Genomic DNA, 11,915 nt, shown 5'->3' on the forward strand with positions numbered 1-11,915 from the left:
GTGTGAAATCCAGGCCCCTCTCTTCCCAAGGCGCTGAACCAAGCGCCCCTTCTCCATGGGGCCCTCGTCCTAGGCAGGAGGCCTGTGAAGCGCCGACCCCCGGAGCCTGGCGTTGGCTCTCAGCTGCTCGCCTCGCCTTCCCAGCTAGCGGCGCTGCCGCCCGGCCCCCTCCCCTCCGCTCCGCGTCAAAGGAGCTGCAAGTGGAACACGCTGCAACAACCTCGCCGAGTCCCCACCCGGCCCCTGCCCCGGGCTGCCCACGGCCGGGGCAGGGCTTTATATGCCGCCTGCCTGGCGAGGCGGCGCAGCCTTCGCTGCTGCCACCACTGCGGCGGCACCAGCCTGTCTGGGTGCACGCGAGCCGGCGGGCTTCGCAGGAGCGCCTGGCTCCGGGTCCAGCGCCGAGCCCCCGCCCCCTCTCCCGGCCGGGTCAGCTCCGGCTGCGCGGAGCAGCGCGTCCCGCTCCCTCCCCCCTTCCCGCCCCAGCTGATCCAGCCCCGCACCGGCCGCCTGCGCCTTCACAACTGCACCGATTCAACAAGATGGCGGGATCCGTGGCGAAGAGGGACGCGCTGGTAAGTGGCCCGTTTCCTGCCTGTTGCGGGGGGGGCACGGCCCTGCTCCTGGGGCCATGCAGAGCGCCCACCCCTGGGACAGCCGCTGGGCGTCTAGCGCCGCTCCGGGCACCGGCCGCCGCGTCTCCAGCATACCTGTTCGCGGCACCAGCGGCTGCAGCAGAGCCAGGGCTGGTGCAGCAACCCCCCCTCCCGTGAATCGGCCCGGCTGGCTGCGGGTTATGGGTGTGTGATGGTCAGGGAGGATGCGGTGGCTGGGCTGGAGTGCTGAATGGGGGGAGGCAACCCATCCCCTGCTGTGGATCTCCCCCCTCCCCCGCCAGGTGGAAGATCTTGGTGTGTCTGTGAATGCTCCTGCATGCAGCTTGGACATTGGTGGGGTCGGGGGACAGACTATGTGCATAGCTAAATATTGCCTGGGCTCGACATCTGGCTTTTGAATTTGAGCCTGAACACTTCCCGGGACGTTAAGAGAAGCCCCCTCGGAGAGCAGGAAACACCCTTTGTTTTGCAAAGGAGTTCGGAATATGGACCATATCGAGGAGGTGACTTGAAATTAAATTGCCAAGCTGCAGAGAGACCTCCCCAAGCTGTTATTTGCTGCAGACCGTCCTAATCGCAGGCAGGCTCGGTAATAAATGCACAGAAGGAGCGGTGGTTTCTCTGTCTCAGTGTGTGTTCGTTTTGTCTTTAGAAAATAGAGGACGGGCATTTAAACAACTCCTTGGGATCCCCAGTGCAAGCAGATGTGTATTTTCCACGGCTGGTAAATGATTTTTGACTTGCTACCCCTCCCTTTCCTATAATTGTGCTTGTGGTCTGGATTTGGCCCAGTCTGTTTCCAGCTTGGGGGTTCCTCCCTCTGATTCCCTGCTGTTCTTTTCCAGATTGTCCCATTTTGTGGACACATCAAAGGAGGAATGAGGCCAGGAAAGAAGATCTTAGTTATGGGCATGGTGGATCTCAATCCCGAGAGGTAATAACACAGAGGCAGAGCTTGCTTCTGGTTGGCAGGGCTGCTCCAGTCCTGTCTGCATTTTCCCAACGAAGAGCTCCAAGAAAGTACTACGTTCCCATGACAAGAATTTGCCCGAAAACATGCATCATTTCTGAAGACAGCTATTTTTATCAGAGATTATAGAGTGCTGATTTCTCCTTTGACCCATAGAGGGGGCATTTCTTAAAAGGATCATTGTTTCCCAACATTTTAAAGGAGGACACAATTTAATATAAGAGCAGAGAGTATATTGTGTCTTGGTCCCTTTCTCAACTTTGGGGACTAGCAGTTTCCCATTACCAGTTCAGATTTGCTTGTTGAATAAGCTTAGAAATCAGGCGTGCTGCATTTTGGATTTGTTTGCTTCTTTCTTGCCAAGTGAGAGCAGTTTTATTCCTATTTCAGCTTTGACATCAGTCTGACATGTGGGGAATCAGAAGATCCTCCTGCGGATGTAGCCATTGAACTGAAAGCTGTATTTACAGACAAACAGTTCCTCAGAAACTCTTGTGTATCTGGCGAACGGGGCGAAGAACAATCATCAATTCCTTACTTTCCATTTATTCCAGACCAGCCATTTAGGGTGAGTACCACCAGCAGAAGAATATACATCATATTTGACAAGGTGTTACTTGATGTGATAGTGCAGCACATTTTTGTGTGCATGTTCAGAAATCACATTAAGATCCAAGAATTTCTTCTGTTGCGGTAACAACTAAGAGACCTAAAGGCATTAAAGTATTGATCAGCAGTTGTGTGTATTCATGCATATGCTCATATTTGCAGCTCTAGAAAATTTTCCCATATAGGCTATAAAATCATAGTGGACATAGTGTTTGTAATTTTTATAGTTAAAGAGGGCTTTATTCAGCCTTGGTGTAACTGTTTGTTTGTCCCCAGTGGAGTTACTCCAGGGTTGATTTTGGCCCATTGTGTTAATAGATTAAAAAATATATATATATCATTAGTAATTCTGTACCCTGGAGTTAAACAAATCTTATACAATGTAAAGATGTAGCAGTTTGAAACTGATATCTACGGAACAATCTTGCACTGGCAGGGAGATGGACTGGATTGACCTAATATACTTTCCCATCTCTAATTTTTATGATTATATGAAGACATCTTCGTTAATCATAGCCAACAAAGGGTGCCTCTGCACAGGGCCTTGTTCTCAGCAACCTCAAAGTGCACGGAGAAGAAAGGCAGGCAGGCTGCTTTCTCCATGCAGCTAACCCAGAAAAAGCCTCCCCCCTCTCCCTAGTAATAAAGCCTATCTGACCCCCATAACAAATCCTCCTAAACCATCCTGCCCCAAGATAATCCTCCTCCAATCCCAAAAGCTAACAGTCTTCCACACAGGGTAGGCTATGGAAGCATGCTTCAGGCACTGCCTGTCTGATTTTGCACAAGGCCGTAGAAAGCCTGAGGGTGTGTTGTTTGCTCCTATTAACCTTTAAAAATCATGATTAGACCATATCTCGAGGATCTCCAGGGATCTGTGATGGCCAGGATCATATGGACCCACTCTGTGCCCCCAGCAATCTCACATCCCTGTTTCCTGGCAATATGGCTCTGATGGAGCTTCGTTACCAGTGACTCCCTCTGACTGCAGCTAGATTAGGGATTCCCTTAAATGTGAGTAGTCATCATGGACAATGCTGTGCAGAACAGATGATACAGCACTAGGCTACATCACTTTTTCAAGGTGTCTCCATAGGGCAGTAGGAGGAGATGATGTGCATCCTTCCCTGACCCCAGGCACACCCAGTGTGGTACCATCCTCTACCTGCTCCAGCTTAACCAGTCCCTAATTTCTTCCCGTCATGAATTTCAACACCCAGAGAGTCCTTTGAAGGGAGGGGCAGTGCTGTGGAAGCAACTACCCTTCTTATTCTGCACAGGAGGGAGTAGAAATCCACACGTGACCTTGGAGGCATGATCTATCCCTCTGTAATTACATGTTACTTAGCATATGGGGCCTGTTTTTGCCATTATTCCAAACTGGGAACTCCCACTGACCTCAGTGGAACTTTTGTGTGCAGAACAATAGGACTGGGATCCAATATGCTTCTGACTGCACTAGTGTACATCTAGAGTAACCTCAAGGATCTCTGTGAAGTAACTCCAGATCTATGAGAGTAATGGAAGGCAGAATTTGGCCACGATGCCCTCACTGGTACATGGTACTTCACTAATAAAATGGCCAACAGTTATCATGTAAAGAATAATTGAGTGACATTTGTGCCCTGGGAAATGAAGCACTCCAGTTACACTGTGAACCTGGTTCATCATTTTTATTTTTTACAGGTTGAAATACTTTGTGAGCACCCACGTTTTAGAGTATTTGTGGATGGACATCAGCTTTTTGATTTTTACCATCGTATTGAAACACTGTCAGCAATTGACACAATAAAGATAAATGGAGATCTTCGTCTTACTAAACTTGGCTGACCTAGTGAAAACTGTAGATTCCAAACTGGCTCAGGTGCCATCTTCTATCTGGAAGATCAGTGACAGCTGCGTTTGGACACAACTATCATAGGCAAGCTTCACTGTTTCTTTCCTGTGTGCAGTAAAGAATATGTTGATGAATTGAACTGATATTTATCCTACTGAAGAAAGCTGTTGATTTATAGACACTGAGCCATTTTTCTTCAAACAGACTAGCCCCTCCGTGCAGGATAATCAAATTAGAATGGATTCAGAAAGATTTATAGTCTTGTCATAAGTTGCAGCAGCTATTAACCTTCTCAGAGAAAGGCGATTTCTGAAACAAGTGCTAAAGCCAGCTATTGATCAGCGATTAAACAAAAACATTTTTTTTGCAAATAGTTTCTGCACTGAAGTGGATTAGTGTAGCACAGCACAGGGCCAAATGCTGACATCCTTATCCAGGGCCTGATCCTGTCTCCATTTTAATCAATGGCAAAACTCCCATTGACTTCAGTGGATCATGACTCATGATCAAAAACTTTGTCCTTCAGTTGAGCACAATTCTCATTGATTTCTATGAGTTTTGCTGAAGAAAGGGGCAGATCCTCAACTGATATTAATCAGCATAGTTCCATTAATTTCAGTGGAATTAGGCTGATTTATGCCAGCGGAAGAGTTGGCCCACGAACTGTGCAAAAACTGAGTAAGGGCTTCAGGATTTGGCTTGTATATTTTAGTCAGGGTATTTGTATAGAATGTAGATTGTTACAAGTTTTTGCACAATGGAACGTTAATACAGTTTTTGACGCTTACCCGTAGTTTATTTATTTATACTCATCTCTGTATGTATTCTTAGTAAAACTGAACGATTTTACTGACAATTAAGAACAACAAAGTATAAGTATTTTGAATGTACAAATGTCTTAGATTCTTTGGGTAAACTTGACATATCATTATTGAAGCACTACAGGTGTCTTGCTGAACGATCGGTTACGTTCTAGACCCAGAAAGGTAGGGGGTCTGCTCATGTATTCACTATAGACTGTTTTTCAGGACTTTATAACTTTGCTGTAAATGTTAAGTCTGAGCTAAAGCGATTTTAAAAAAAAAATCTTATATAGAAGGTTTGTAGGTTTAGTTGTGCTTTTTGAAACTTATCCTGCAGAATTTAATTCTGTTCTCATCAGTTCATTATGGGCACTAGCCTTTTGGGGGTAAGTGGGAAATTCTCTGCTCGCATAGAAGGGCAGAATTTGGTCTTTGGTATTAAAATTTAAAATAGTGTGTGGACAGCCAAGTTATTAGCACTTGAAAATCAGCTACTGCACATGAATAGCTTTTCCAAAGCTTTTTAAATAATAGGTATAGCTCTCTAAACACTGTAACTGCTCGACACTATGAATGAACACAGTAACTTTTCATAGTTTCTTTAGGACTTCATACACTTTTCTTTGGATGTACACAATGGACTACAACAAGTCTTTTTGAGATATTCTAGTCCGTGAAATAAACATTTATTTAGACAATTTATAAAAATGTATTATAGGGACTTTTTAAGACATGTATTTTGAAGCCTTTTTTTGTAGCACAACATAAAAAAAAAAGAAAAAAAGGAAGAATAATCTCTGAACTATGTTAAATGTATGAAAAAGATCTGGTTTAAGCCAACCAAAACTTGAAACATCCAGAGTTAAGGATAGAACACCAATTGTCAGTTCATTTTGCCCTCACTTTGAGCTAATCTGGCCCTGAATCAGGAAGCCTTAGACAGTGAGCTACAATTCCAACTATGGCCCTGATCCAAAGCTTATTAAAATCAGTGGGAGTCCTTCTGTTGACTTCAGTGGCCTTTGGATGAGGCTCCATATGAGCTAAAAACATAGAGGCCTGATTCGTATCTCACTTACACTAATATAAATGAAAAGTAACTCGATTAAAGTCTGTGGAGTTTTGCTGAGGCAAGTGAGATCAGGATTGGGCCCCTAGCCATACAGTGCAAATTAAAGATGGAGTTTTAGCCTTATCTTTGAATTTCTGTGATTTCTCCCTTCCCCGTCCCCCCCACCATTTAAACCAGAGCCTAAATGTTATTTTCAGGTGATTTTTCTGGTGTGTGACTTTATATGTAAATTGGACTCTGTTTGTACCGCAGGTTGATTCTTGATATGAAATGTTCCTGTCTTGCTTTGTTTTTATCAATTTTACATGATACGTAAGTAATGAAATGACTGTGTCATTTTCAAATGTGTTAAGAATGCTGGCCGTGTTTCAATACAAAAATATAGTCTTAAAAATAAAATCTTAGGAAAAGAAGCTTTTACATGAAACCTCTGGATTATTCTCCAGCGTTGAAACTGTTTACAGTTGCAAGGCAGATGCAGGTAGAAGATACATTAGTAGCCAACTGGTCCAGCATTTTCTCAGTCTTGAACATTTAGGGGCAGGCTCTTGGGTGAGGTGCTACTTCTTTGTGCCATATCACCAGCAGAATCCAGTCATAATGCTCATGTAACTGGCCCAAGAAGGCTATCGCCAGAGAAAGAACAATCCTCTGATAGCACAGACCCAGTGTAGGTGCTCTTATGCCACTTCCTGTCCCCACTGTTTGTATAGCTGGGGACAAGAGGCTTGGCTGGGCTATCACTATGCTAAGCTGATCTCTGACTGCATTTTCTGCCCCTTGGGACTGTTTGCAGCTGGTATAAGTTATAGCAGCCCCCAGACTGCTCTAACCCAGCACTAGCCCTGTACAGACCAGCAGCAGGACCAGAGAGTGCAAAGGTGAACTTTAAGCACATGTCCCTGACAGGTGCTCTGTGTGGATCAGCAGACCCCATGATGTGGCCCATCCAATTCTCCCACCCTTATATGGCTCTTAGTGCTATACCAGTCCCTTATAAGCTACTGTTTTATGGCTCTCCACTGCATTCAAGTCCCTCTTTACAACACAATACTTTTCTGTCCCAGGAAAAGGCTTATAGGGCCTGATTCCAGTCTTGCCTAGTATAATTCCATTGACTTCAATGGCTAGCCTCCTGATTTACACTGGTATGAGTTTAGAAGCAGGCCCAGAGAGAGGGAAGATCATAAACACATTTATAGTATGTTTGGACTTAGCTTAACATAAAGATCTGCAGCCTTGGATGCTGAGGAAACCTGCAGAAAGTCCTAGTTACAGCTTCCATGCCCATTCGTCTCTTCAGTAGATTCTTGGAAGCCTTTTCATTTTTTGCCATTGAGCAGTTCCAGGCTATAAAGAATCAAGATGGCATGTAAGTAAGGGCCAGATTCTGATTTCCTGGACACTGGCTTTATACCAGCTAACTCCGTTGAGGAGCAACTCTTAACTAATTGATGTGTGGTATAAGTCCGACAAGAATCAGGCCCTACATGTTTCTATTCAGTAAGCTTTAGAACCAAACCCATCACCAGGCCCTTATGTGATTTGATAGGAAAATGCAGAGTATTAATTAGAGATGGGATTATGCTGCAAAGCTTGGGTCTGGATTCAAGTTTCCCTGGAATTTGGGGAGTATTCAGCTCTGGGAGTTTTGTTTAACCCTACCTTTAGTATTAGTCCATTGATGTGCTGGGTGATCTAGCATTCAGCCTCTGTGGGTCTGACTCTCAGAAAGACTCAGCACCTCCCAATGGGAAGTTTTCCAAAGAGTTCCACTGCCAGCAGCTTGTATTGTTCTCAATAGGAGCTCTTGGGTGCTGAGCTGACCCACTTGGGGTGAGCAGGTTAATAAGCTACTAGAGAAACATTTCGCTGTAATGTATTTTGTAAATTTCCGCCTAGTGCCATCAGTTGTTATGATGAGAGGAACCTAATGTTGAATGAATAAAGCCCCATGTGATTAAATACCAATAGGAGTAGATGCTATCCTCTTAACTAGTATAGCTTTAAAATCCACACTGTTACGTTTGGAATTGGCAGTGATAAAACACAACCTGATTTCATTACTGTTTTTTAAATCCAAGAATGTTGTCTACTCAGAAACAGCCTTGAAATACTTCAGCATTATGTAGAGATAGTGTTTCTCTGAAAATACTTTACGGAAATGCTTTTTCTTGGCTAAGCTGTGTAAAATGTTACAGTATGTCTTCTTGCGTTTCTATGTCACAGTTAAAGATATTTGCACTAAACTAGAAGAACATTTTATACTAAATAGTCTCACGTTGTGTAAGTGAACCTCCAAATTATGTGTGAGATGTTGAATTGCCTCTCGTTTCCATGTCCCGCTTGTAAAAAATATGCAGTGTCACTAAACCAATTCAGTGTAAAGTCTGCTTGAAGCAAACGTCTTGCTTGAGGGCTGTTTTGAATGTACGGCGTGTGACATGAGCGAGCGCCTGATTCACCATTCCGCTATGCCAGTTTGAGGCCGTTGTAACGCCACTGAGATCAGCGAAGCTGGTGCAACCGAATGGAGAGGCAGGCCCAGAGATTTTGGTGATTACCCTTCATGTGTAGGAGCGGGGTTGAGATTTCATCTTCCATTATTTAAAATTGTGCGCAAGGAGGAAATGGAGACATGACACTGGCTTTCTAGTGGCACAGTGGTAGCACGCTGTGTTGAAATGCTAATGGAGTGTGAACTCAAAGGCAGAGTTCAAGTTCTGTCCCACAGCCCACCAAAGCATACAAGAGTGAGGGAAGCTGAGTTTTCTGAGAAGGTATGTTTGCCACATGCTGTAAGTCCTACATCTCCCCCATGCGCAAATGTCCCTGAGGCTAGTTTTGGAATTTTAAGTTTGGAAGACCTGACCTTACTTAAATTCCTAGTTTCCTTGTTTGAAACGGGGACTGAGGGTAAATAAGAAGATAACTTAGGGGAAAAAAGCATGGTAGTCATTCTATTGCAGTAGTCTGTAATGCTGACAATCATATGGTACATCTGACATGGGCCTGTAGCTGCTCCCTGCATGGGCCTTCCATTAAAATCCATGGAAACGCCACGTGCCAAATGGCTGCAGGAGCAGACCCACAATGCACCGTACCTTGATCACTTAGGTCAGTGACACTGACTTTTCTATATAGAGAACTGCAGCACCCTGAGGCCTGAGTCTGCTCTCACCTAGGTGGAAATCAAGAGGAACTTTCCTGAAATCAATGGTATTTCACCAGTGTAAGTGACATCAGAATCAGGCTGATGGTGACTACAGGCCAAATTTTGACCTTGGATACCTGTGCTCAACTCCTTAAAATATATGAACTAGATCCTCAGCTGGTATATGTAGGCATGACTTCAATGGAGCTTCACCAATTACACCAGCTGAGGATTTGGCCCTATAGGTCAATTTGCATACACACGTCCCAAGGCAGAATCTAGGTATCCCCTCCCCCGCCGCTTTTTGAAGAGTGCAAACAAATATTTCAAACTCTAATTTCTTAAGCTAAACTGAACTCTAGCAATGGATTCCCTGCTTTTTGCAGAAAAAGTAAAGATTACTCCTTGGTGAGAGGTGCATATTTTTCTGTTTGGTTAAACTGTTTTTCAGGGATGTGTTTGAAAATTGAGCTGTGTAGCTTGTGTAATGTGTTAAAGGAAAAGGTCCAGATTCTGATCTCAGCTACACAATTAATTAGAAAAGTTGTATCTGCGTTCATAACTAGGGCCAACCCAAATGGAAAAAAAAATTAGCTGTAGACACTTTGTCTTGCTTTGATACACCCTCTCAGCTCCTCCCAGCAACCAGTGTGATTTGTATGAAAAATACAATTAGTATAACTAGGGATTGCCTGCTGTATGATAATCAGAACTGTGTGCAACATCAAAATAAAGACACCCACGTTACTACACATCTTCCCTAGTTTCTGTTGCTAGACCTATTGGATCTGTCTGTTAGCACAGAGCTGTATCACCCTCCTTTTGACGTCAATGACAAAATTCTCTTTGACTTCAGTGGGAGTAGGTCTATAGGAATGAGGATATTTCTATCTTCTACATCACAGTCCTATTATTCTGACGTGAAACGTACAAAGTTTGAGCATCAGTTTATAAGTATATTTTATTCTTCTAAATTTACTTTGAAATATGAGTAGGGGAATATTTCTTGCCTGCAGTATGTATTCGAACAGAACCATTAGAAAGCTCAGCCTTTCCGTTCTGCAGTAATACTGGTTTGGAGGTGAGCGCAGTGGAAAGCTTCACGTAAGTTACATTCTGATTTTAAAAAGAGGTTTGCATGAGGTGATCTGGCAATAATAATGTGTATTGTTCACCACAAATCTATTTTTATGTGTTGTGCCAATTTGATAATGAACTTTTAATAAGAATAAAACATGAAACTGTTAATTAGTGGTGTCATTTATGTGGATGGTTTATTCTAAGTACACAGCCTCTTTATTTCTTTCAAATGTCATCCTCTAAACATTTTCTAGATTCTTCCCCTAATAAAACAGCAGTGTGGGTTTTTGAAATGAGACTTTCTCCAGATGCAGCTTTGATAGCTGCTTGGGTGAAAAGACTTTTCGGTTCAAATGCACCATCCTGGACAGTCAGGTAACCTTCTTAAGGGCAAATCCCACTTGCCTTACTCATGCAAAATTCCCATTGACATCGAGCAATGTAAGATGAGCACGACTCAGCTCTTAATGCCAGGACAGCAGGTTTTCTATATGGATGTTTGGCTGTAAGATTTAGGGGCCTGAGTCTGTAAAGCATCACCCAAATGAGCAGTCCTTACTCACGCATGTAGTCCTGTGGACTTCAGTGGGAATACGTTCATGCATAAGGATTACTTTTGTGAGTGAAGCCTGCAGGATCGAGCCCTGGGTCTATGCCAGAAAAGTAACACTACACTATTTCAGCTTTTGACATGAATGATGCTGATTAAAAGCTTGTTTCAGTGCCCATTGAACTCCATTAGGCGTCTTCATATTGACCTAAATGGGCCCAGATCAGGCCTGAAGGCAGTGATGAGCTGCCAAAATGTTAATAACCGGTTCCCTACTGACGACCCGGTAGGGAACTGGGTATTAAGTGCCGCCCGGTGAGTATAAGCCCGAGACCCCCCACCCTAACTGCCCCCCACGGCCCCACCCCCTACCCAACTCGCCCCGCTCCCTGTCCCCAGACTACCCCGATCCCATCCACTACCACCCCGACAGACCCCCAGAACTCCCATGCCTTCTCCGTCCCCTGACTGCCCCCCCCGAACCTCCGCCCCCTCCAACCACTCCCTGCCCCTTATCCAACCCCTCGCCCCGGCCCAGCCCCCTTACCATGCTGCTCAGGGCAGTGTGTATGGATGCCGCGTGGCCCGCTGGAGCTCATCGCCCCACCCCCTTACCATGCTGCTCAAAGCGGCAGGAGCTGCAGAGCTGCCCAGGAGCGGTCCAGAGCGCTGGTGCCGGGCTCTGCCAGAGGGGGGAAGGCGGGGGAGGGGCCGGGGGAGCCTCCCCAGCCGGGAGCTCAGGCGGGCCGGAGTTTGCCCACCCTTTGACAACCGGTTCTAAACCGGCTTCTAAATGTAACAACCGGTTCGTGCGAACCACCTCCAGCTCACCACTGCCCGAAGGTCTCATACTGTTACTATTAAAGTTATTGGTAAAACTCCAGTTGACTTCAAGGGGAGAAGGATTGGGCCCTATAGCAAACTGTGTGCTGTAAAAGGTAGAAATGGGTCCAAGTCAAAACCCCAGATCCAAACAGCATTGAAGAGCTGGGGAATTTGCATTCAAACTTAGCCATTGTAACCCTTTTCCAATAAAATGTTACATTTTGGCATGGAAAGGAGGTTTTGGAACTGGGAGATGATTTGCCTCTCCTGACCTTTTTGGAGCTGTGGACCAATTTCACACCTGGCATAAGTCATTGCCATCAAAGGGGTTACCGGCTTGCACCCACTTTGAAGCTGGCCCTATCTTTTCCCCACTGTTCTAAACTGAATGTGTATAG

At 45.0% G+C, this 11,915-nt stretch overlaps 1 protein-coding gene across 1 annotated transcript; it reads left to right on the forward strand.

Annotated features, from left to right (window-relative positions):
• Positions 1-471: 471 nt before the first annotated feature.
• On the forward strand, positions 472-10,273 carry LGALSL (galectin like). The gene is made up of 5 exons (XM_024208409.3): positions 472-575; positions 1,270-1,341; positions 1,463-1,551; positions 1,978-2,155; positions 3,883-10,273. The coding sequence occupies exons 1-5, from the start codon at positions 543-545 to the stop codon at positions 4,024-4,026; spliced, it is 516 nt and encodes a 171-aa protein (XP_024064177.1). The 5' UTR covers positions 472-542; the 3' UTR covers positions 4,027-10,273.
• The last annotated feature ends 1,642 nt before the right edge of the window (positions 10,274-11,915 follow it).

This window comes from Terrapene carolina, unplaced genomic scaffold (assembly GCF_002925995.2).
Source record: "Terrapene carolina triunguis isolate 2854851 unplaced genomic scaffold, T_m_triunguis-2.0 Scaffold132, whole genome shotgun sequence".
Taxonomy (NCBI): Eukaryota; Metazoa; Chordata; order Testudines; family Emydidae; genus Terrapene; species Terrapene triunguis.

Excerpts from the sequence above, each read along its gene's own strand:
- LGALSL (XM_024208409.3), top strand. The coding sequence starts at position 543 with ATGGCGGGATCCGTGGCGAAGAGGGACGCGCTG. Across the intron at positions 1,342-1,462 it reads ATGTGTATTTTCCACGGCTG|ATTGTCCCATTTTGTGGACA; the intron begins GTAAATGATTTT and ends GTTCTTTTCCAG. Across the intron at positions 2,156-3,882 it reads TTCCAGACCAGCCATTTAGG|GTTGAAATACTTTGTGAGCA; the intron begins GTGAGTACCACC and ends TATTTTTTACAG.